Genomic DNA, 25,772 nt, shown 5'->3' with positions numbered 1-25,772 from the left:
TGGGGAGAAGAATCAAATAGGAAAAGGGATTCATACATGAGAGAGTTTCATTTTTGTTGGGGGGGGGGAATAAGGAGAGAATTTTACAGGAGGGTGGGTGCCTGGGGAAGCTGTGGCAGTGGCAACACAGGCAGCTAAAACTACTAGAGAAACCCTGTCTTTGTAGACAGAGAAACTGAAAAAATGGGTCCCTAGGTATTAAAGAGTTGTGAGGGAGAAATCCCCATTTTTCCCTTCTCTCTTTTCTCTTTCTATGGCATGGGCAACTAAAACTTCTAGAAAAACCCCATCATTCTAGCTAGAAGACAGAGGCAGGAAGATGAAGAGAATCCCAGGGAAGAAAGAGCTAGAGAAGGGTTCTCTGAGTTCTGTGTACAATTCAGCATATATCCAGGGCTCGTTTCTGAGGTACACATACACAGAACACCGCACAGCAGTATAGTAAAATCCTTGAGAACTGAATGACAGTATAAAGCAAAGCACGAGTCCGAGACCAACTCTAAGTAGCAAAGATGTAGGACAGATTTAAAGAACACAGAACAGAGATCCCTGGGTGGTGCAGCGGTTTAGCGCCTGCCTTTGGCCCAGGGCGCGATCCTAGAGACCCAGGATCCAATCCCACATTGGGTTCCTGGTGCATGGAGCCTGCTTCTCCCTCTGCCTGTGTCTCTGCCTCTCTCTCTCTCTGTGTGTGTGTGACTATCATAAATTAATTAATTAATTTAAAAAAAGGAACCATAAGGGAAAAAAAGTCAAGATAGACCCTGAAGTCTCGATTCAACTGAGATACTGACTGCTGGAAGACAGCAATAAAAATCAACGTTCTTCAGAGAATTTTAATAGGATCCAGAGTATCACAAAATAATATTTAAAATGTCCAGAAAGGGTTTTTTTTCTAATGGGCATTGATATCTCCTAGCTCAATGTGCTCCTCAAATTTCGACAGAGCTGTGCCCCATACAGGCACCCCTTTAATAGGCCAGGATTCCACTGCTCTTTATTGGCCATGGTCCATGAGTTAGTAAAAAATGAAATCTAGGAATTAATACCATTCATTGCTCAATTCTTCCATCGCTGCTAAGAAAACAGTATGCAATTCAGCCCACCTAGCTGATTTTTACCTTCTCTGATCAGAATGGTGGTATTCCAAACAGGATTTTGTCTATTTACCTTACAACTTGCCATCCAAGAACCAAGGAGATATTTGTTGGTCAGTTGAGAAATGTCCAAGTGATGACAGAATCTGGAGGTTCCTCACACAGTTTCAAAATCAGGGCTAGTGTTTGCAAAAAGGCTCCCTACTTGTAAGTACATCATCCTTGCATTCCATAGGTAGCATGACCCTGTATAAATCATTTCCATTTTATTAGGGAACTGTTCTGGGCACTGCCCTCCCCATTAATGAGAAAAGTTTCCAAATTCAAAATATTTAGCTCTGAGTAAAGTTCTGAATCAAAGGATAGAATGAACCTATACTATTAATAATCATTTTCCCACTTATTTTAATTGCTTTCATAGAGAAAGTATTTATTGGTTCTCCCCAAACTCTGTAATGAACTGCATAAGATGCAAAATTACAGTGTTTTTCCAGCATCATCCAAGACATCAAAGGCATTTTAGGTTTCAAGATTTTATGTCCTTCAATCACAAGGGAAGTTTTAATTAATGTCTGATAGCAACCTAGTAATTGCCTCTCAAATGGGAATTCTCTGGACCAAAGTCTCAGCAGTCAATGCTGAGAGGTGCTCCCAGGCTTTTGTGATAAACCCCAGTGTATGTTCCACATACAGTCATAGCACGAAGAATTTGCTGAGGAGTAAGCCTGTGTGGCTCAGTCAGGTAAATGTCTGCCTTTTGGCTTGGGTCATGATCCCAAGGTCCTAGGATAGAGTCCCACATCAGGCTCCCTGTTCAGGGGGGAGCCTGTTTCTCCCTCTCCCATTCCCCCTGCTTGTGTGCTCTGTCACTCTCTTTCAGTCTCTCTCAAATAAATAAATAAATAAATAAATAAATAAATAAATAAATAAATAAATAAATAAATAAAATCTTAAAAACAAAAACAAAACAAAACAAAAAACAAAGAAAATGTCCATATCAGCACTTCAGGTTCTACTCTATATTGTTTGGATTCACATAATCTTATTGATTCCCACTTAGCATGTCCAGTTAATATTGCTTGAAGGGCAGATTTACATGCCTTCTATTTTACAATTATAGGTAGGTGAAATGTTCTCCAATCAGATATGATGTTCATCCCCATAATGCAATCAGGTAAAAGGGATACAACCACTTCACATAAAGCCTGTTGCAACATACTAATTCTCCTCCAAACTTTCTCCTTAATTTTATCAGCCTTTACATTCTTAGCTATAGCTTCCATTAGGACTCCATCAATGGGTCCTAGTTTTATAAAACTAACTACAGACAGTGTTCCCCAGTCAAACATAATATTCATTCCTATAAAACACTCAGATAGGGCACCTGGGTGGCTCAGTTGGTTAAGCATCTGCCTTCAGCTCAGGTCACAATCCCAGGACCCTGGGATCAAGCCCCACATTGGGCTCCTGGCTCAGTGGAGAGTCTGCTTCTCTCTCCCTCTGCTAATGCTTTCTCTCTTGCTCACTCTCTCTCACATAAACAAAATCTTAAAAAAAATTTCAGCTAAAAGAGACAATTTCTTTCCTTAATGCCTGTTTAGTTTAAACAATATAATTTTTATAATCACATCAACTCTTACATTTCTATTTTCTCTCAATCTGGTTGTAATCCAAGTTAGGGCTTCATAAACAGGTTTCCATGCCACAGTGCATCTGTTTCTTTTTCTTTTTTTTTTTTTTAAATATATTCATCAGAGACACAGAGAGAAAGTCAGAGACATAGGCAGAGAGAGAAGCAGGCTCCTTCTGGAAAGCCTGATTAGGGACTCGATCCCAGGACCCGAAGATCATGACCTGAGCTAAAGGCAGATCCTCAAGCACTGAGCCACCCAAGTGCCCTTGGAGCTTTGTTTCAAAAGAGTATCAGAAATTTCTCTACCTCCTGATCATTCTATCCATACATGTTCATATTGCCTCAGGTGTCATGCCAGAATACTCTGGCCCCTTGGTAAATCTTTACCTTGATTAATACACCTAGCCATCACCCCAAGCAATTCTGGGTAGATTTTTTTCTATAGATTGTAATCTATACCTTCTGGCTTTTAAAATTCCTCCAAACTGAGGTCAATAGAGCAGACTTGTTTGGGGCCTTTCAACATTGAAGATCTAGCAGGGAGTCCCAGTAGTCTGCCCAACTTTGATGATGCCGTATCAATATCTTTGTTTCAACACCATCAATGTCCACCACTCTCTAAAGACTTCCACTCTGCTGAGATGAGTCCCCTAACTCACCTATCTTTCCCCCATTTTCTTGTTAATCACTTTAATGATTTGTTTTCAGTAAAACCCATACTGGGAAGCTAAGACAGCAAATCTGATTGTATTCTCATGATGTTGTTTGATTTTTGCAAAAGTAAAGTTACATGGCATGCCCATGCAACAGAGGCCTCCTTAATCACAGCATCTACCAGAACCTGAGTAATGAGCATATTCATCAAGTGAATATCCCAGTCCTCATAAAGCCAGTCCCACATTGCTTGCATAAAAAGTGCATCAGCTGTTTCATCTGATGTTTCCATTTGGCAATTGTAGGGGGAGTTAGGCAGTCCCCCCTTTCCCAGATAAACACAATTTACAGTGCCTTTTATGTAGTCCATCAGGATGACTATTCCCTTGGAAATAACCACCTGTGTGCCTGGATCATGTATAGTCATGTGTGAATGTTTAACAATGAGCTTCAGGTCCTGTATTAGCCCAAACAAATTCTTCCACTCAGCAGCATTTAAAACCAAAGATACTTCTCCTAATTTAGTTACTCTTGCAATCCATTTTAGTAAGGGTTCTTTAGCAAGCTGATGATACTGATCTATAAAATGAGACAAATCCTTCACACTATACCCACTGTTCTCAGTAGTTTCTTGGTTTTGCCTTCCCCCACACAGACTTCCTTGTTGGTGACCAGAAGTATTAGAGGTAATTTCTATTGTTCTGGCATAATTTTTCCCTTTGTGGGCAGCTTTGAGGCTAGTGGCCAAAACTCTGACCAACCAAAATCTGAGCTTGGTCCAGCATCAAAGCCTAACCACATTTTCTTTCATTTTAGATTATTACAGATAACAATAAACAAGGGATGTTATTATTTTGCATTTCCCTACATATCCAATAAGTCAGCTCTACAGGAGTTGGGTCTACCACCATTTCTAAATTCAACTGGTAATGTTTTAAAAAATATTTTATTTATTTACCTGAGAGAGAGAGCTAGCAAGCAGTGGAGTGGGGGGAGTAGCAGAAGGGGAGGGAGAGGGATAAACAGACTCTGTACTGAGCACCAAGCCCAACACAGGGCTCACAGGACTTGATCCCAGGACTCTGAGATCATGACCTGAGCTGAAACCAAGAGTCAGACACCTAACCAACTGAGCCACCCAGGTACCCCACCAATAGATACTTTAAACTGAGAAACATATCAAAACAAAAAATTTCACTAGATAAGATCAAAAACAGGATAAAAGTGATAGAAAAACTTGAAGATATATCAATAGAAATTTTCCAGTCTAAAGAACAGAGGAAAAAAAGATTGAAAAGAAAATGAAGACAGCCTCTGGAACCTGTGGGACAATATCTGATGGTTTAATATTTGTGTCATTGGAGTTCCAGAAAGGTACATTAGTTTCTATATAAAGGTTAGTTTCTATTAGTTTCCTCTTGATGTTATATCAAATTACCACAAACTAGGGTGCCTGGGTGGCTCAGCAGTTGAACTTCTGAATGCCTTCAGCTCAGGGTGTGATCCCAGGGTCCAGGGATGGAATCCCACATCAGGCTCCCTGCCAGAAGCCTGCTTCTCCCCCTGCCTGTGTCTCTGTCTCTCTCTCTGTGTCTCTCATTAATAAATAAATAAAATCTTTTTAAAAAATTACCACAAACTTTGTGGCTTAAAACAACTGAAATCATATTTCACAGGTCTGGAAGCCAGAAGTCTGAAATTAAGGTGTCAGAAGGGCTGCATTCCCCTGGAGGCTCTAGGAGAGAATCCATGACTTGCCCTCTTCCAGCTTCTGGCAGCTGTCAGCATTTTTTAGCTTATGGTCATTTCTCTCTGTACTCCATTTTCACATTACCTTCAACTCAGTGTCTTTGTATTATCTCTTTTTGCCTCTCTTATAAAGGACACTTGTGATGGCATTTAGGGCCCACTTAAAAAATTCAGGGTAATTGCCTTAACTCAAAAACCATAATTTAATTATATGAGCAAAGACTGTTTTTCCAAATAAAGTAACATTTTAATTTTTAGGATTAAGTCTTGATATCTTTGGGTAGCCATTAGTCAACCTATTATAAAAGAAAGAGTTTGGTGCACATACACAAACTTTTTTGAAAAAATAATTACCAAAAACTCCACAAGTTTGGTGAAAGATGTAAATTTACAAATCTGCTGAGAATCAAGAATCTTAATGAATCTCAAACAGGATAAGTTCATAGAAAACTACCTCCAAAGATATCATAATAAAACTGCTAGATATACAAATATTGAATCACTGTTTGTACACCTGAAACTAATATAATGTTGTATGTCAATTATAACTCAATTAAGCAAAACAAAACAAAACAAACTGCAGGAAACCAAGATTAAAAAAAATCTTAAGAGTAGCTAGAGGAAAATAATACATAACATATGGAGGAGCAAAGACTTAAACGACTATGGATTTCTCATTAGAAACCTTAGAGAGTAAAAACAATGAGATATCTGTAAAATGCTGAAAGAAACTATCAATCAAAATAGCTTTCATTATGAAAGTAAAATAAAGACATTATCAGAATAAGAAAAACTAAGAGAATATATTGCCAACAGATTTACCCTAATAGAAATAGAACAGAAATTTTTCAAGACAAACGTAAGTGATACCACGGGGAAACAACTTAAAGACTGAAAGAAATGCAAAAGAAATGTAAATATGTAGATAAATATAAAAGACTATTTTTTTCACTAAAGTTCTTTAAAATTTGTATGACTTACAAGCAAAAACCATAATATCATCTGATGCAGTTTTCAAATAACATAGAAATATAATCAACATGACACACAACAGGAGGGAAAAAAAGACATGTATATGGATATAAGATTTTGACATTTTACTTAAACTGTGAAAAGTTAGTGATGTATACCATAGTCCTTAAAATAACTATTAAAAACACGGTATCTTCAGGGTACCTGGGTGGCTCAGTGGTTGAGTATCTGCCTTTGGCTCAGGTCGTGATCCTGGAGTCCTGGGATCAAGTCCCACATCAGGCCTCCTGCAGGGACCCTGCTTCTACCTCTGCCTATGTCTCTGCCTTCTCTGTGTGTCTCTCATGAATAAATAAAGTCTTAAATGCACATCAAACCATAATGATTACATGCCAGTTCTATCTCAGCAAAACTGGATAAAGATAGGACGCCTAGGCTCAGTGGTTACCAGGTAAAAATTAGAATATGAAAGTGTTTATAAAGACAGATAACAACTAAAAAACCAATATATAATAGAACTAAAAATATCCAAACAACCCAAAAAAGGCAGAAAAGGTGAAAGAGCAAAATAAAAAAGAGGAAAAAATAGAAAACAACACAAGGTTAACTGAAGTCCAATCACATCAATTATTACATTAATTTAAATGATCTAAACACACCAATTAAAAGCAAAAATTGTCAGATTGAGTTTTTTTAAAGAGTTAACTAAAATAAAATAAGCAACCCACAGATTAGGAGAAAGAGATGGTAAAAGATAACATTAAAACACTAGTCAAAAGAAGTGGGAATTGCTGTGTATCACCATGGATAAAGAGGTTTAATATAAAGAGGTTTACTATACAATGTTAAAAGGATCAAACTGCCAAAAAGACATAAAAATTCTAAAACAGATCTTCAAAATACATGAAGCCCAAACTTGAAAGGATAAACAGACAAATTCATAGTTATACTTGGAGCCTTCACTGTTTCTCTTAGCAATGGACAGAATAAGCAGAAAGTCAGCAAAGATTGAGAAGACCTGAACAACACTATCAACCAACTTGGCCTAAGATATTTGTGGAACACTCTACCCAGCAACAGCAGACTACACCCCTCTTCCTGTTGCACTCCCCCTGCTTGGGCTGTCTCTCTCAAATAAATAAAATCTTTAAAAAAAAAGTCACAGGGAAGTTAAAAAATACTAAACTTAGCTCAAATAAAAATACAACATATCAAAATGTATGAGATTCAGCCAAAGCAGTGCTCAGACAGAAATGCATAAAATCACATGCCTATATTAGAAAAAGTAAGCTCTCAAATCAATGGTCTAAACTTCTGCCTTTAAAGGGGCACTTACGGGATCCCTGGGTGGCGCAGCGGTTTGGCGCCTGCCTTTGGCCCAGGGCGCGATCCTGGAGACCCGGGATCGAATCCCACATCGGGCTCCCGGTGCATGGAGCCTGCTTCTCCCTCTGCCTATGTCTCTGCCTCTCTCTCTCTCTCTCTCTCTGTGTGACTATCATAAATAATAAATAAAAAATTAAAAAAAATAAATAAATAAAGGGGCACTTGGGGGCAGCCCTGGTGACCCAGCAGTTTGGCGCCACCTTCGGCCCGGTGGTGTGATCCTGGAGACCTGGGATCAAGTCCCACATCAGGCTCCCTGCATGGAGTCTGCTTCTCTCCCTCTCCCTCTGCCTGTGTCTCTGCCCCCCACCCTCTGTCATGAATAAATAAATAAAACTTTTAAAAAATTAAAAAAGAAGGGGGCACTTGGCTGACTCAATCAGTAGAGCATGAGATTCAATCTCAGGACATGAATTCAAGCCCCATGTTGGGCATGGAGCCTACTTAAAAATAAATAAACAAATAAATAAGTAAACTTCCAACTTTAAAAACTACATAAAGAAGAGCAAATTAAATCCAAAGGAAATAGGAGGGAAATAAATAAGAGCAGAAAACAGTAAAATTAAAAATATGGAAACAACAGAAAAAATAAATAATACCAAAAAAAAAAAAAAAAGAAAAGAAAAGAAAAAGAAACCAAATTTTACTGAAAATACCAAAGGAGTGCCTGGGAGGCTCAGTTGGTTAAGTATCCCACTCAGTTTTTGCTCAGGTCATGATTTCAAGGTTGTGGGATCAGGCTCCACACTCAGCACACAGTCTGTGTGAGATTCTCTCCCCTTCCCTCTCCCTTTGTTCTTCTACTCCCTTTCACCATCCCCCTCTTTGTGCTCTCTCTCTGAAATAAATAAAATCTTAAAGAAAAAGAAAAAATACCAATGAAATCTATAACCTTCTAGCCATGCTGACAGAAAAACAAACAAGACACAAATTACTAAAATCAGGAATGAAAGGGTGACATCATCACAGACACTACAGATATATAAGAGAGTATTGCACACACCTTATGCCAATTCATCCATAGAGACAAATTGCCAAAGCTCACTTAGGTAGAAATATGTAACCTGAATAATCCTATATCCATTAAAGAAATTAATTCTGTATTTTAAAACCTCCAGGTCTCCAGGATCACACCCCAGGCTGAAGGTGGCGCTAAACCACTGAGCAACCAGGGCTGCCCAAGAACTCAACTCCTAAGACTCTATTTCCACAGCTGAATTTATTATCCCTCCAAACTTGGTCTTTACAAATATTTATTTCCAGGGACGCCTGGGTGGCTCAGTGGTTGAGCATCTGCCTTTGACCCAAGGCGTGATCCTGGGATCCCTGGATTGAGTCCCATGTTGGGCTCCCTGCATGGAGCCTGCTTCTCTCTCTCTCTGTGCCTCTCATGAATAAATAAATAAAATCTAAAAAAAAAAAAAAAAAAAAATTATTTCCAGGGCACTGGCTGGCTCAGTTGGTGGCACACATTAACTCTTGGTCCTGAGATTGTAAGTTTGAGTTCCGTGCTGGGAGTAGAGATTACTTAAAAATAAAGTCTTAAGGGACGTCTGGGTGGCTTAGAGCATGATCCCAGGGGCCCGGATTAAGTGCCACATTGGGTTCCTCGTGGGGAGCCTGCTTCTCCTTCTGCCTGTGTCTTTGCCTCTCTCTCTCTGTGTCTCTCGTGAATAAATAAATAAAAATCCTTTTTAAAAAGTCTTAAAATGTATATATATTTTTCCCATTATCTTTGGTAATATCACTAATTTACTTTTTCTAATATTCATAACTTTACAAAATTGATTTATCTACCCACCCAAGCTACAAAAGAGAGATTCATCTTGGACTTCTAACCCACTCCACATCACTTGGGTCACTTAGGGTATGAACTAACTTTTGTTATGAATCAAACTGCTCCAAATTTGAAGGCTGATAAGGAAGTATTTATTATTTCCTGTGATTCTGTGGGTTGACTAGCTGATTCTTCTAAACTGATCCATCTTAGTTGGGGCTGGATGGTCTAGGATGACCTTACACATATATTTGGGGCCTCAACTGGCAAGGTTGAGATGGTTGGGATACTTGGAGCCTCTCTCCACGTGGTTCCTCATCTTCTAGGAGGCAAAGCCTAATACGATTACATGGTGGCAGAAGGGTTGTTGGCTGTAAAATGGCAAGTCCCAATATGCAAACATTTTTCAAGTTTCCACTAAATTACAACTATTATCTCAATGGCCTAAGTAAGTCACCTGAGTTATTCAGTCTGGAAGGGGACTACCCAAGGGCATGGATATAGGGGGCATAACTGCACAATTTATCACACTTAATCCTATTGATTTTATCTCCTCCTTATAACCCCTCTAATCTCATAAATCCCATTTTACTGAGTTCAAGACCTTTTCATCTCCTACTTCAACTATTTGTAATAATCTCCTGAGTTTGTATTACTGTAAGCTATCAGCATGTGAATGTTCTGGAAAATGCAAATCTTGTCACAAAACTCTGCTGCTTAAAACTCAATGGCTTTCCTTTGGCCATTAGAATAAACCATAGAATAAATTCCTAAATGAGACACACAAAATCTCTCATTTTCTAGCCCTATTCCCTAATATCCTCCCTACTCTTTCAGAAACAAAAAACTAATTCCTTCATTTTTTTCATTTTTTTTAAGGATTTTATTTATTTGTTGGAGGGAAAGAGAGCACACACAAGCAGGAGGAGCAGCAGGCAGATGGAGAAGCAGGGTCCCCACTAAGCAAAGAGCCCAATGGGACATGACCTGGCCGAAGGCAGAGGCTTAACAGACTGAGCCACTCAGCCATCCAGACTAATTCCTTCAAAGGGCCATTGTATTTCTTTTTCTTTTTAAATATGTAACATGTCACAAATTTGCGTGTCATCCTTGTGCAGGAGCCATGCTAATCTTTTCTGTATCATTCCAAATTCAGTGTATATGCCTTCAAAGCAAGCACAGGCCGTTGAATTTCAATGCCATGCCTTTCAACCTAATGTGGTTTCTATCTGGAATGTCCATTTCCTGCTGTGTCCTGGCAAATTTCTACATATTCTTCAAGATTTATCCCGAATACCACAAATTTAACGAAGCAATTCCTTTCCTTCCTGACAAAGTTAAATGCTCTAGTTCTTGCTTCCACTGTGTTGCTCATACAACCTTCAATTATGGTGTTTATTCCAGTACACTACAATTATTTGTTTGGAGACCTGTCTAGCCACTTATTTCACTGTGGGAGAGGAACTCTTTTTTTAATGTCTACCTCTCCAACATCTAGTACAATTATTGACACTTAGTAAGTACTCAGCAAATGCTATTTGAATTACTCAATTAAAATGCCCACCTCCTACATTCTAGATGCTAGTGGAAAGAAAATTTATCAGGTAAGTCTGTCACTGTCAAATCTTATCATCAACTCAGTACTCTTCTTCAAATGTTATTTTTCAGTCAAGTTGAGTTGAATACAGTTCCAAGTATACTAACAAACTTTCAATATACACTAATATACCTGCAGTGTTATGAACATGTTAAAATGAGAATTTAAACATTACAGTGATGTGTATAAATGTATAAATTATAAATGTATAAATGTGTATAAATTTAAAATGTACCTAATGTACTAAAATTATCAATGCATTAAAACAAACTGATGCCCTATTGTAGCTACAGCTAGATTACATGAGATTCTTTTTTTTTTGTTTCCCTAAATTATCATACCTTTTAAATTTTAAAATAAAAATACCCATGTTGTAGTTGGAATGAGAGAATCTACACACAAATAAGTCTCCTAGAAAAATTCACTACAGTCCTTAATCTGGCCCTTGGCCTTTGCTACAGTCCGAATATTTGTGTCCCCTACAAAATTCATACACTGAAATCCTAACGCCCAGTGTGATTAGGAGGTGGAGGCAGGTGATTAGGTCATGAGGGCAGAGCCCTTATGAATGAGGTTCCAAAGAATTCCCTCCATCCTTCCACCGTAGATAGACAACAGCAAGAACAGGAAACAGATATTTAAGGAAACAGGTACTCACCAGTCTCCAAATCCGCCAGCACTTTGATGTTAGACTTCTTAGGCTCCCGAACTGTGAGAAATAAATGTGTTATGAGCTACCTAGTATAGCTTTGCAGCCCAAATGGACTAAGACAGCCTTACTGACCCACAAACCTAATTTGCCAGCAAGACCAACGTTAATCAAACTCATGGAGACCTATGAATATTTTAAAAAAGCCCAATATCTTAATCAACAGTAAGAACCAGATCTAAGACCAATTGGGGGTGGGGGTTAGAGACTGCTTCTCTAACCAAAAGAAGTGATTTGGTGACAGAATCAATCTGACTTAAGTATAGCATCAAAGTGGATAACTGAAAAAACAAAACAAAAGAAGTGGATAACTGAGGTTAAACAGTGTACTCAGTTGTACAGTCAGAATAAAAGTGCAAACAACTTCATGATTAAGAAGCCTCAGAAAGGGATCCCTGGGTGGCGCAGCGGTTTGGCGCCTGCCTTTGGCCCAGGGCGCGATCCTGGAGACCCGGTATCGAATCCCACATCCGGCTCCCGGTGCATGAAGCCTGCTTCTCTCTCTGCCTGTGTCTCTGCCTCTCTCTCTCTCTGTCTGTGACTTAAATAAATAAATAATAAATAAGATATTAAAAAAAAAAGCCTCAGAAAGTACACACCACCAAACTAACTTGGGCAAAGTTATGAATAGTTTTAAATCAGGTAGTGACCAATTAAAAAGACAAAGTATCGCTCATTCCACTAGTCAACTCATTGCATATATGTGTAAATTTATGGTCTCTAGGGATGAAAGTAAAACCCCTTGCCAAGTAAATTCAGTCTACAGGGCACAGAATATTTAATTTCAAGACTGTAGGAAGACTATTGAGTTATTTACTTGACGTCAATTTCTGTAAATTGAAGGTATAAGCTTACAGTTCAGAATGAAAAGGCTTTTTGGTAGTTGTGTGGAATGGAGATTCATGAAATACATTTAACATCGTTTAAAATATATTGTGGCTGGGCACCAGGAGGCTGGATTTTGTTTCTTTTGTTTTAAACTTTTTCTTAATAAACTTTTCGTTTTAGAACTTATAGTGAAGATAGCAGAGTTCCCTATATCCCACACAAGACCGGGTTTTTAAATTTAACTTCTACGTCCATCGCCATCCAAACCCTGACTTCTCTTTGCTTCTCCTCTCAAGTTCTGGCAGGGCCTAGCGTATACAGTGCAACGCTAGGAACACAACGAAAAGCCAAGTCAGTTGAAACTTCACCACACAGCCACAACGCGGTCAGGGAGGGGTTAGGCTCGAGAAGCGCGACTACGAAAGCCCGAACATTCTCGCTCCGCCCCGCTCTTCCAAAGACTCGCTGAGGCCCTCGCCGACGTGGCTCTTCTAGCTCAGATCCCAAGGGACCGGCGCGAAGCGGGACCAGGGTGGGGGTCAGCCTCCACACGACAGGCGCCCGGGATCCTGCGGGACAAGCCAGGGCAGGCCTGAGACAACCCCTCACGTCAGGCCTCTCCTCTGAGGGCAGCCGAAACATTTTTAACCTCCAAACGTTCAGGTCTCTGAGGCGAGGGGCGGATGGCGCGTATATACGCACACAGGTGACGGCGGCTTAACATTTAATGCAGACGCCTGCGGACGGTCCTCAGGCACAGCCCCCAAGCCGCCTCAAACCCGCGGGGCACCCGGGGCGCAGCCCGTCCCTCAGCGCGTTGCGCGGGGGCGGGTACGCGGCGGGCAGCGCACGCGCGCGTGAGGACGTCCGGGGAGCGCGCGCGCCGCCGCCGCCGCGCTGGGCCGGAGTTGCTGGTAGTGAGTGGGGTTTGAAGGTGATGGCCTTGACTAAAGGCCTCCAGGCGGGGTCTCTCGCTGTTCCTGCAGTCGCTGCCGCGGCCTCCGTCCGCTCTTCGTCATGAGAGGTCAGGCCTGGGGGAAGAGGGCGGAGGCGAGGGGCCGCGGCGAATGGGGCTCGGGGGGAGGGGGGCGGAAATAACTAAGGCACTCGAGGCTCGAACGTGGGTGGAAAACTCAGTCCTGGGGATTCCGGAAGAGTTGTGTGCGTTTGCTTTTCGTAATTTTTTTCGTTCCCTTTCTTGTTTGTGCTGGGAGGAAAGTGGGAAGGTTCTACGTTTTTAGTTATCTAAAAAGACACAGAAAACAGAAAACTGTCCGGTCCAACGTTGGTCTTCGGAGGTTTGAGGGAATAAATAGCACCTGTGGCGTCGGAGCATCGGTGAAAGGCCTTAGTGAAAGGCATTAAAAACCGCACCAATATATAGTAACTGAAAAAACAAACAAACAAACAAAAAACCAGACTTAGGAAAGAACTAGAATGACAGAACACACCCTGAGTTAACCCTAGCATCCCCCTATAGAAACGGCAGACTGGGATAAGGCTCTGGGCGTCGTCAGCTGGGAATCTGTCATCTTCCAAGGCTGCCCACACTGGTCATTTAGGGATCCTTCCCTGCTAGTTGTCCGTCCCATCCCCCCCGCCAAGATGGTGGCGTTTTTAATGGACAGACTATGTAACTATCCTTACTCAGACTAAAGACTTACCTGGCAATTACATGGCGACTCCCCAGGTCTCCCTATTTAAAGGTTATTTAGGTAGCATTCATTCTTGGGGAAGGATAATACTCTTGGGAGTAGTTATTATAAATCTTTTAAGCGTTGGGAAAGCTATTTCAACAAAATGAAATTTGTAGGTCACCTAAGTGAAATGTTTATTATTGGTTTTCCACCATAGTTTAAAAGGCATTAAGGGGGGCACCCGGGTGGCTCAGTGGTTGAGCGCCTGCCTTTGGCTCAGTGCCCCATCAGCTCCCCTAGGGGAGCCTGCTTTTCCCTCTGTGTCCCTGCCTCTGTGTCTCTCATGAATAAATATAATCTTCTAAAAAAGAAATAAATAGGGATCCCTGGGTGGCGCAGCGGTTTAGCACCTGCCTTTGGCCCGGGGCGCGATCCTGGAGACCCGGGATCGAGTCCCACGTCGGGCTCCCTGCATGGAGCCTGCTTCTCCCTCTGCCTGTGTCTCTGCCTCTCTCTCTCGGTCTCTGTGTGACTATCATTAAAAAAAAAAAAAAGGGATCCCTGGGTGGTGCAGCGGTTTGGTGCCTGCCTTTGGCCCAGGGCGCGATCCTGGGGACCCGGGATCGAATCCCACGTCGGGCTCCCGGTGCATGGAGCCTGCTTCTCCCTCGGCCTGTGTCTCTGCCTCTCTCTCTCTCTCTCTCTCTCTCTCTGTGACTATCATAAATAAATTAAAAAAAATTAAAAAAAAAAAGAAAAAAAGAAATAAATAAAAATAAAAGGCATTAAGATTTGATGTTTTTTCTCTTCCTAGCCTTTCTAAGCATTAAAAAATACTGTCTCAATTTATGATATACAGAATCTCCATCAAAGATGAAGAGGGGCTCCAGTGGAGCAGAGTGAATGTACAGATGTATTCATGTATGAATGAGTATTGGTACATTATTAACATCTGCTGGGCACTCATACTTTGACTATTTTGCTCTTAACCTGTCATTAGAGAAAGGGGCATCTGAAACTAAATTTTTGTAGCATATGTTCCCTAAAAAATAGTTTGGGTATAGCAGCAGAGCCTTGGCATTAAGAGAAGGGGGAGGACTAGTAACAACTGATTGATAACCTGAAGATAATTCATCAGCTATGACTACTGGCCTCTCCTGTAGTGAATAAAGGATTCCTATTCAGCAGTATTTTCTCTGTATTTAACTGTTCACTTAGAATATTTTCTGCTCTGATTTTTAGGAGATAGAGCCCTGAAGCAAAGAAATCTGGATCACAGAAAAAGTATTCAAGGGTCATGCAAGCCAACTGTAGTCAACTACACAGCCCTCCAGGAGCTGCAGGCAATGAAGATGCCTCAGCTACCCAATGTGTGCATACAAGATTGACAGAAGGTTCTTGTCTTCATTCTGGAGATATTCATATCCAGATAAACTCCATACCTAAAGAATGTGCTGAAAATCCAACCTCCAGAAATATAAGGTCAGGTGTCCATAGCTGTACTCATGGATGTATACATAGTCGCTTACGGAGTCACTCCTACAATGAAGCAAGGCAGCCTGATGATACTGCCACAGAGTCTGGAGATCATGGTAGTAGCTCCTTCTCAGAATTCCGATATCTCTTCAAGTGGTTGCACAAAAGTCTTCCATATATTTTGATTCTGGGTGTCAAACTTGTTATGCAGCATATAACAGGTAGGGTATAATAAAACATTGAATTGTTTCATTGCTAAATTCAGTTAATTTTATTTCTATTAGTAATCTACTTGAACCTTTGTATTTGGTTAGCTTTTAAAATTGCATATGTTTCCTTTAAATTCATGTCATTGTGTTAGCTCTTGGATTTTTTTTTTTCTTTCAATTAACTGGAACTTATTTCCTAACAGGAATTTCTCTTGGAATTGGGCTGCTTACAACATTTATGTATGCAAACAAAAGCATTGTAAATCAGGTTTTTCTAAGAGTAAGTATAACAAGTAACTAAAAAAAAAAAAATTAAATGTTCTCTCTATAGAATTAATTATATACTCACTTCTGAGAGAAATAGGAATTAAGATCATTTTCTTGACAAATTTAAATAGACCTGTTATAGCATCCATGATATATTAAATTTTGTTATCTAAATGATCTGTCCTAATGCTAAATTGTTTTACTTTATTTTCTTTGTATGTTGAATTCCTGATAGAAAAACTAGATAGGAGTAAAAGGTTTAGAATGCACTGTTTGATCTGATTTTGTCAAGTGCCTTCATACTTTGAGTACTTTGACCAAATGAGGTAATATATCATTAAAAACTTTAGCTGTTGCCCTATAAGATTTAAAATAGTTAAATAAAATGTACATTGAATGGATATTAAACTATTTAGGTCTCTGTTATTTAAAGAAAATTAAACCCAAATAGTTTTTCCATAACATAAATTATAAACTATTAGGTAAGTTATTGGAAAAAATAGGATTAGTTTATAAAATTTCATCTTCAAGCAACTTTATAAAGGGTTGTATCTGTGTAAAGGATCATGCATTCTGACCTGGATATTTCTAGTCAGAACCTATAAAACTATAAAAATTTAATTCAGGGTTTATAATAAAACTTTTAATTAAACTAGTAATTAAAACAATTTTAAGGGGCGCCTGAGTGGCTCAGTGGGTTAAGTGTCCTACTCTTTTTTTTTTTTTTTTTTAATGTTTTATTTATTCATGAGAGATACAGAGAAAGAGGCAGAGACACAGGCAGAGGGAGAAGCAAGCTCCCTTTGGGGAGCCCACTGCAGGACTCAATCCCAGCACCCCGGGATCATGACCTGAGCCAAAGGCAGACTCTCAACCATTGAGCCACCCAGGCATCCCAAGTGTCCTACTCTTGATTTTGGCTCAGGTCATCGTGAGACCGAGTCCATGTCAGGCTACACACCCTGTGGTTAGTCTGCTGCTTGTCCCTCTCTGCTCCCCTTTTCCCCCTCCCTTCATGCATGCTCTCTTCTCAAATTAATAAATAAAATCTTCAAAAAATGTTGAAGTGAGATTAACAACAAATCACCTTGTTAAAATCTTAACTGAATTGTTTGAAATTTTTTAAAATTATACTTACAAATCCTAATAACTTAAGTGCATTTTTAAAAATTCTGTTTTGTCAGGGAGGCAAAAATAGGGAGCTTTGCAGAGGTAAAGTTTGTACTTGGTTGGGTCCTTTATATCAGCTTGTAGAAGACTGGGCTTCTTTGAAACCTGGGTAATGTTTTAATACAATGAAGAAACTTGTATTTTAAAAATCTGTTTAAATATGAGTTCTGTTTTGTTCACTAAAGATTCATAGAGTGTGGTGATGTACAATTCAATATATTAAGATTAATTTCTTAAAATGTTCTAAGTTAATAAATTAGTCATTAAATAAAAGTTTAATGATGTTTATAATTCTGGCATAATTCATAGTAACAAATTACAAAATTGTTTATTTTTCAGGAAAGGTGCTCAAAGATTCAGTGTGCTTGGTTACTGGTATTCTTAGCAGGATCTTCTGTTCTTTTATATTACACCTTTCATTCTCAGTCACTTTATTACAGGTAATTTGAGGTCCAAATACACAATCCCATTTTTTATGTAACAATTTTTCCATAGAACTTTGTATATATCTTAACTTGCACATATTTACTGTTAGAGTTCAATTTTTACTTGTCCCTCTCCTTCCAAGATCAGTAGGTCTAAGTGACTTACTCAGATTTGTATACTCAGTGCCTTGGCTTATAGCAAGTACTATTTAATTTTTGATAAATTTTTACTTATATAATCAATAGTTTTGAATACCATTAGGTTGTTGATAATTGTCTTTTTAAAATTTTACCTATTTTTGACAAAAATTATATATATTTAAGATGTACAATGTGATGTTTTGAGATATATATATATGTATATGCACATTGTGAAATGATTATACAGTCAAGCTAATTAATATATCCACCACCTTCCTCAGTTATGTGTGTATGGTAAGAACACATGGTCTTTGTTTCTAGAAGTAAGGAGAAGACTTACTAAAAGACAATAATTAAGTTTCCATGTCAGATAAAAGTGTTTTGAGTGTTTGACTTTAATTAGATAATTAGAAGCCTTGGCTTCAATAGAACTGGAGAGCAAATCTGAGATATAGATTGTAGGGGGAACTACTACCACTCAGATTGGATAGGGTGGGAAGGTAAGGGGTAAGAATCAAGGATGACACCTAGGATTTAGTCTTAGCAACTGGCTGGATGGTGATGCCATTTATGGGCTGGGAAAGACTGGGGACAGAACTGGTTTTGATGGGAAAATCAATAGTTTTTTTGCTTTGAACATGTCATGATATACAGCTATGTCATGAGCTCACAGTTAAGGTTAGGGCTATAAATTTTGGTGTTATCCAGTGTATGGTTGATACCTAAAAACCATGGAATTCACCAAGACTAAGGAGGGAAAGAAAGTTTAGACAGGAGAGGGTGCAGGACTGGACATGGCCACAATTAAGAGGAGGAGCAGCAATTGAGATTTAAAAAACCATCAGAACTAGAAGAGTGTGGTGTTAGAGGTCTAGGAAGAAATAATTCAGGGAGGGAAGATAGAGAATGAGAAGTGACCTTTGAGTTTAGCAAGATGGAAGGAACTGGTGATCTTGACAAAAGCAATTCAGTGGAAAGGAGAGGATGGAACCCTGGTTGGAGTTGGTTGAGAAGAGAAATGGCAGATGGCTATTTAGTGAACTTTTTAGATTACATGCTAGCTTTCCAACCATGACATGCTAGGACTTTTTCTTTGTTTTATGGAGAAAAAAGGTGAAACTTAAGTATCTTAAAAGTCTCTTTAAAATAAGCAAAATGATTTCCCATTCTATTTACCTACACTCTAACATCTTGCGAGACACATTTTTTTACACATCAAATTAAATATTTGGTAGCAAATTAAACCCCCTATCAAAACTTGACCTTTGTATATTATATTGCTCTGGTTAAGTTTGGTATTTTCTCTTGGTAGCTTAATTTTTTTAAATCCTACATTGGACCATTCAAGCTTCTGGGAAGTACTTTGGATTGTTGGAATTACAGACTTCATTCTGAAATTCCTCTTCATGGGCTTAAAATGCCTTATTTTGTTGATGCCTTCTTTCATCATGCCTTTTAAATCCAAGGTAAGAAACTAACATGTTTAATTGAAAAAATGTTAGCAAATCACCTTAATGCTTAGTCTTTGTTGAAATGACTCTTAGAACTTTTCATTTTCTTAAATAACCTAATTTAAATATCTGTATTATCATACTGGCGACCACTGCTCAGAGACTTGAACCCAAATACTAACCTAGTCCAGTAAAATCAGAATATTTGTTTCAGACTAATCTAAAAATCAGTCCCCACAGCACATATAGAAAAATAATATTTAGATTTGTACTGTTCTCCTCCAGGGCTTTATCAATTAATAATGGATAACTGACTATATTGTGTTTTTCCCATATTCAGTAAAAACTTTCATAGATTTTTGTAATCAGCAAAAATGTAAGTTTTACTTATAGTATACATAAAAAATTTTCAGTGTCATTCTTTTGAAATTCTTTCGAAACCACTCAGTAATTATGAAAACAAGGTTGAGATTGTCAGTTATAACCATTATCATTTTGAAGATTAATTTTATACTTATTGTACCATATACTCATGATCATCTCAGTCCAATATGAAATATTTGTGCTATGTATATAAGTAGCTTGTATAGCTTTGTTTTCTTTTTCCTTCCCTTTTAGGGTTACTGGTATATGCTTTTAGAAGAATCATGCCAGTATTACCGAACTTTTGTTCCCATACCAGTTTGGTTTCGTTATCTTATAAGCTATGGGGAGTTTGGTAATGTAACTAGATGGAGTCTTGGGATATTGCTGGCTTTACTCTACCTCATACTAAAAGTAGGTAACTTTATAAATCTTGTCATTGAATAATGATTCATGTGATGATTACAGATTTTACATACTACTGTTTTTGTCTTTGTTTTATAGTTTGTCTTCATATGATTAATTTGAAGTAATGGCAGGTTCTGTATCTACTTAAGAAAAGGAAAAATGGAAATATAGATCTTTATCTTAATCCAGTAGTTCTCAGATTTAATTGGGGGGAGTGGACCTCCACATAGCGTGGGTAGAATAGAACATACCCATCCCCAACAGTAGCATCTGTCATATACAAAATTCTTGAACTAGTATACTGTCCTGTTCTCCACAAATTAGTATGAAACTTTAAAAAAATCTAAATACATTTGAACCAGGTGAAATTGCTTTATCTTTTACACAGTTAAGTTTATATTTGTCTTAACCAAATTGTAACTCTAGATATTTAAATATACTTCATTTTGGTTAAGAGTTGGCTGAAACCTATAAATTTAAAGCACGGATGGGTGGAGGAATGGGCAAAATGGATGAAGAGGGGTGGAAAATTTTTTTTAAAGAGTTGGCTGAGGGGAGCATAGGTGGCTTAGTTGGTTAAGCATCTATCTTCAGCTCAGGTCATAGTCCTGGGGTCCTGAGATTGAGCTGAGCCCCAGGTTGAGCCCCTTGCTCAATGGGGAGACTGCTTCTCCCTTCCCCTTTGCTCCTCCCCACTGCTTGTGCGCACGCACGCACACACACTTTCTCTTTCTCTCTCAAAATCTTTTTTAAAAATTGGCTGATAATCTATAAATTGAATGAAATATTCCATAATTAGACTTTAAATATTTTAGAATGAAGTGAATATGCAATGAGCATTAAGTTAATATCAGTATTTTATATTGTGGGATTTTAGCTTTGATCTCTAGGTTTAACAGGGCTCTTTGAATTCATGAATTCTCATTTCCTTTTAGCTTTTGGATTTCTTTGGAAATCTGAGAACTTTCCGACGGGTTTTGCAAATATTTTTTACACGACCAGTAAGTATTTTTATCAATTAAAAAAAAAAAAAAAAAACACTTTTTGGGACGCCTGGGTGGCTCAGTGTTTGAACGTCTGCCTTCAGCTCAGGGCATGATCCTGGGATCTGGGATCAAGTTCCACATCATGCTTCTTGTGGGGAGCCTGCTTCTCCCTCTGTCTGTGTCTCTGCCTCTCTCTCTGTCTCTCATGAATAAATAAAATCTTTAAAAAAGAAAACATCACTTTTTACATTTCTTCGTTATGCAAATGTTTTAGTTCATCAATTTTACAAGTATGGGTCTCATAGAACACCTGGCTAGCTCATTTGGTAGAGCATGTGACTCTCGATTTTGGGTAATTGCCTTCAAGCCCCACATTGGGTGTACAGCTTACTTTTAAAAAGGTGTGAATTTCATAATTTCATGCTTTTTTAGTACTTTGGCACATGGGGCTATGATAATTTCAGAATTTTATTTCTAAGATCGGTTTCTTGACTTGAATGTTGACAACTGCCTGATAGTTCATGCAGTGCTTGTATTTCTGAATGTGCCTCTTGCCCCTTCACATCACTTGACATAAGGATTTATATACATTCCCTTAAAAGTCTCGTCGTGAACTTTTGTTCCTCCTTTTTTAACAATTCACATGGAGTACCTAGGTGGCTCAGTTGGCTGAGTGTCTGATTCTTGGTTTCTGCTCAAGTCATGATCTCAGGATTGTGAGATTGAGCCCCATAGCAGGCTCTGTCCCCACCCCTGCTTACGTGTGCGCTCTAAAAATATGTAAATCTCTAAAAAAAATTTTTTTTCACAAATGGTGGTTTTTTGTACTTCCATTAACTCTTTACTCAGCTCCTAATTATAATTTATTGTGTATTTGAGAAAAGCTCATTACCAAAAATGTCTCTTGAAATTTCCTTACTGGAAAAATTCCCCACCAAGTCAATTCTGTATGTACAAATAAGTTCATGGCATGGAATTTAACAATAAATTGAGATTCCAGTGTCAATTATAAACCTGATTATGTGATTCCACTCGTTACACATTACAGAGAAAGGCTCATTTGCTATTCAGTAGCCTCAAAGGTTGTCAGTACTTAGATGTGGACACCCTTTGGCTAGATAGAGCTAGTAATTTTTTCATTTTTTTAAAGTAAGCTCTATGCCCAACGTGGGGCTTGAATTTGACCCCAAGATCAAGTTGTATGCTCTACCAACTGAGCCAGCCAGGTGCACCTAGAGCTACTAATTTAATGACAAGTTTTGCTGCATCCTATTCAAACTTCTTTTTTTAGACAGGTACAATAAAATTGAGAGTTCGACTTTCATGAAGTTATTTCAATTGATTATATGAGTATCAACTATTTTACTACAATTTAGTAAGACTTGTGCTGAAATACTTTTGATATTCATTCTCTGTAAGGCATAAAGAGAAATCACAATCATTGATACTCTAATTCTTGAGTCTCTCAGGAATACGTGTGTGTGTGTGTGTGTGTGTGTATGTATATATATATATATATATATATATATATATATATATATATATATATATTCCTTAACTTTGCCAAGGAAATGGCAATCCCATCAAAATTAAGTCTTCACCTGAAGGGAATCTGCAGAATGCCACACAGGAGTGCAATTTTTAAAAAATATTTATTTGAGAGCACTCACGAGCGAGCCCAAGCTGGAGGGGCAGGAGAGAATCTCAAGCAGTCTCTTTTCAGGTCCCCCAAGGTGGGGCTTGATCTCAGAATCCTGAGATGACAACTTGAGCCAAAACCAAGAGTATGATGCTGAACTGACTCTGCCATCCAGGTACCCCCAGAAGTGCTATTTTAAAAATTTGTCAGGCTTATGTATCTGCAGTGCACTCTGCTAAGTGACATTTTAATGAAGGGAAATTGGCACCAAGATTATGCATCAGTATCCCATATTGTTCCTGGAATTTTTATATCAGCAGACTCAAAAAAAAATCTTATTTTTAAATATTTTTTATTCTCTGAATCTTAGTTTGATTTTGTTAACTCTTGGTATTTAGTAAAATAATTTTAGATCAAAGTCTCAAGTTATGAGTCAAGTCATGCTTTGCTCTCATTACCATGACTGAACTTGGGTGTTCTTACTTCTCTTCCACCTTTTCCTCCTCATTTCTACAAAAAGGTGATCTCATTTGTTAACATTTTGTCATGTCTAGTTAATAACTATATTCTACTGAATTTGGTGAGGAAGTTATTAAAGTCTTAAAGAGATAAACTAAGGACTTAAGGAGAAAAGGAAATTCAAAGAAATGTATGATCATTCAGATCATTTAACTCTACCCATGATATTTTGCAATTCCAGTTCTTTTATAAAATTTTATTTTTTCCTAGTACTAAGTGTTCTCTGACTTTTGTGATAATTAAGGATGACAGTCAAATTACTTTTAGATTTAGTAACAGGAAACTGTTCACTGGTCCCCAAACCTTATTCATATTCAGTTACCTAGAGAGCTTTCAAAAATTAGATTCCTGGGTCACATCTTAGTATGTCTGAACCTATTAAGTCAATCTCCAGTATGGAGCACAGAAATCTATTTTTAAAGCTATCTCTACATGAGTTATATTCAGCCAACCAAGCTCTGAATGGACTGTTTTGAACCACTGCCATAGGTAGTAAGTGGACTATTTGGTAATACCAGGTCACAAAATACATGAATATAGATTTTATAATAGTTATATTTCAGACTGCTTAGTCTCTTAAGCCAGTTGATATTGTAGCACTATCATTATTTGGGAAGCCAATGAATCTGACAATCTTCCAAGATCCTGGTATGTATCTAATGAGTTCACCTTGATGCATACAGCCCATCAGGACATGATTCTACATACACAGTTTAGCTTTGAAATGTTTAATCCTTCAGGAGAGTCTTCAAATGCCTAGTTCCAGGGAGAATTGAGAAATACAGCATCACCTATGTATTTGAGTAATAGGAAAGAAAAAGATTTGTAGATGAACAGAAACTTTTTATCTTCATAGAGTTATGGAGTAGCTGCCAGCAAGAGACAGTGTTCAGATGTGGATGACATTTGTTCAGTATGTCAAGCTGAATTTCAAAAACCAATTCTGCTCATCTGTCAGGTAAATATATTTTTTAAGCATACAAAATACAGCTCTTCTCTGAGTCACGAGTCACTTATGTTAGCTATAAGGAAAAATCTAGTGTTTAGCCTAAAGTAGCATTCAGGGCACATACTAGTCATTTCCTATTTGTAATCAAGGGTTTAATAGATTAGCTAAATCTTGTCGCTTATGTTCTAATGATTTGTATGCAGAGGAATAATATGTGGGGAAAGATAATTCAAATGCATACTGGACATCAAAGTGACTGGATAAATAGGCTACCTTTAACAACTGGATACTAGTCTTTTAGAATAATACCAGTGTTTATTATTGGATGTGTAAGGCTCTTTTCTATACTTGATGGCAGTTACTTTCAAAGACTTTATTAAACCATTAAGTCATTATATCTAAAGTTATCACCTAGGGATACCTTATAGTTTATATATAGCTTATATTTTATTAAAAGATGTTAAATGAACAGTCAAAAGAACACTAGTGGCTCTACTGCTAACATTGCTTTGTGTTCTTGGATGTCATACTTTCTCATTTGTAAAATGGATTAGTGCTCTCTAAAATTCCTTTCAGCTCTAGAGTATGATTCTCTGGAATGTGATGATTTTAAAATTAAAATGTTATCAAGTATAAAATCTAATTTTAATTCCCTTACAGCATATATTTTGTGAAGAATGCATTACCTTATGGTTTAACAGAGAGAAAACATGTCCACTGTGCCGAACTGTGATCTCAGACCATATAAACAAATGGAAAGATGGAGCCACTTCATCCCACTTTCAAATATATTAAGTTGTATAAACTATAAAGGCCTCAAAACACTAATTTCATTTGGCTACACTGACTATTGATAAATAAAGACATTAGAATGGGTTTTTGGGACTAGAAGTTAAAGAAAATGTTTCCAAATGGTTTTAGATTACTATAGTAAGACTTAAGTGTGTAGTCTATTTTATCAAAAGATTAAATGAAAGAACCTTATGTTTTATTTTTATTTTTTTAAGAACCTTATGTTTTAAGAAATATAGAAGTAATGTTCAACCTAATGCATATGAACATTTATTCTGTCCTAATTATTTGACAGGTGGTTGCAGTGTTAAATTGTGACTGTTTTCTCATTGTTACCAAAACAGCTATTGGGTAACTGAAACTAGTGGTTTTAGAGGAACTCAGGTATTCTTTTCCTGACATTGTTTTCAGAATAAAGAATATTTTTCATAATATTTTAAGATACACATTATCTGAAAGTAGAATTTACTTTAGCATTGACTTTTGTAGTTCCCATTCTAAAAATTCTTAAAATTTTCATAAAGTTTGTATTTAAAATGGAAGTTCTAAATGCTATTTTTTATCTGTAAACAGATTTTCTAAGTGAAGATTAATTTACTGAGGATGATATATTTTAATATTGTATTGTTTTCTGTAGTATGATTAGCAATCAATTGAGAAGATTTAAATTGTTTGTAGACCTCAGACATACAATCCTGCCGTCAGCTTTAATGTACATAATCTTGCTTTTTGTATAGTGCCATGAACTATCTTTAACTATTAAAATAATTCACATGGATTACAAACAGCTGGCTTCACTGAGGATTTGAATAGTATGACAAATGAAACCTACTCAAATTCTTAGAAAAGAATTTTCCTTATAACCAATCTTCTCCAAAGAGTTTTAGAAACTTTATGCTTGGGAGATTAAAGCTTGCACTCAAAGGCTTCCAGAAAAG

General features: G+C 37.8%; 2 protein-coding genes and 1 non-coding gene across 40 annotated transcripts in view; 1 reads left to right on the top strand and 2 right to left on the bottom strand.

Moving 5' to 3' along the window:
- RPS6KB1 (ribosomal protein S6 kinase B1) overlaps positions 1-25,772 on the bottom strand; it is a 202,166-nt gene that overhangs the window by 133,591 nt on the left and 42,803 nt on the right. For 8 of the 37 annotated variants that reach the window (XR_007413007.1, XR_007413010.1, XR_007413004.1 and 5 more), the window contains exons 15-16: positions 13,105-13,789; positions 11,524-11,574 (exon numbers count right to left, since the gene is read on the bottom strand). The gene's annotated coding sequence lies outside the window, so the exon portion shown is untranslated. Of the gene's footprint in view, positions 1-1,170; positions 1,344-11,523; positions 13,790-25,772 lie in introns of all 37 variants that reach the window. The other 29 variants (XR_007412986.1, XR_007412988.1, XR_003133721.3 and 26 more) reach the window with 9 other exon arrangements.
- Positions 10,342-10,448, bottom strand: LOC112655723 (U6 spliceosomal RNA). The gene has a single exon (XR_003133853.1). It is a non-coding gene; the product is annotated as a U6 spliceosomal RNA (small nuclear RNA).
- On the top strand, positions 12,972-25,619 carry RNFT1 (ring finger protein, transmembrane 1). 2 transcript variants are annotated; one of them, XM_049114167.1, is made up of 9 exons: positions 12,972-13,108; positions 15,282-15,736; positions 15,928-16,004; positions 17,501-17,601; positions 19,040-19,193; positions 19,797-19,955; positions 20,885-20,950; positions 23,950-24,051; positions 24,703-25,619. In XM_049114167.1, exons 2-9 carry the CDS (start codon positions 15,337-15,339, stop codon positions 24,835-24,837), a joined length of 1,194 nt encoding a protein of 397 aa, XP_048970124.1. In that variant the 5' UTR covers positions 12,972-13,108; positions 15,282-15,336; the 3' UTR covers positions 24,838-25,619. The 2 variants fall into 2 exon arrangements, with proteins under 2 accessions (XP_048970124.1, XP_025296454.1); XM_025440669.3 differs by lacking the exon at positions 12,972-13,108 and adding an exon at positions 13,287-13,426.

Source organism: Canis lupus, chromosome 9 (assembly GCF_003254725.2).
Source record: "Canis lupus dingo isolate Sandy chromosome 9, ASM325472v2, whole genome shotgun sequence".
Taxonomy (NCBI): domain Eukaryota; kingdom Metazoa; phylum Chordata; class Mammalia; order Carnivora; family Canidae; genus Canis; species Canis lupus.
The sequence above is the reverse complement of the archived record's forward strand: the minus strand, read 5'-3'. Positions and strand labels throughout refer to the sequence as shown.

What these genes read in the sequence shown, in the direction of transcription:
- RNFT1 (XM_049114167.1), top strand. Translation starts at nt 15,337, where the DNA reads ATGCAAGCCAACTGTAGTCAACTACACAGCCCTCCAGGAGCTGCAGGC. An exon ending in TAAATCAGGTTTTTCTAAGA is followed by an intron (nt 16,005 to 17,500) that starts GTAAGTATAACA and finishes TTTATTTTTCAG; the next exon opens with GAAAGGTGCTCAAAGATTCA. An exon ending in TACTCTACCTCATACTAAAA is followed by an intron (nt 19,956 to 20,884) that starts GTAGGTAACTTT and finishes ATTTCCTTTTAG; the next exon opens with CTTTTGGATTTCTTTGGAAA.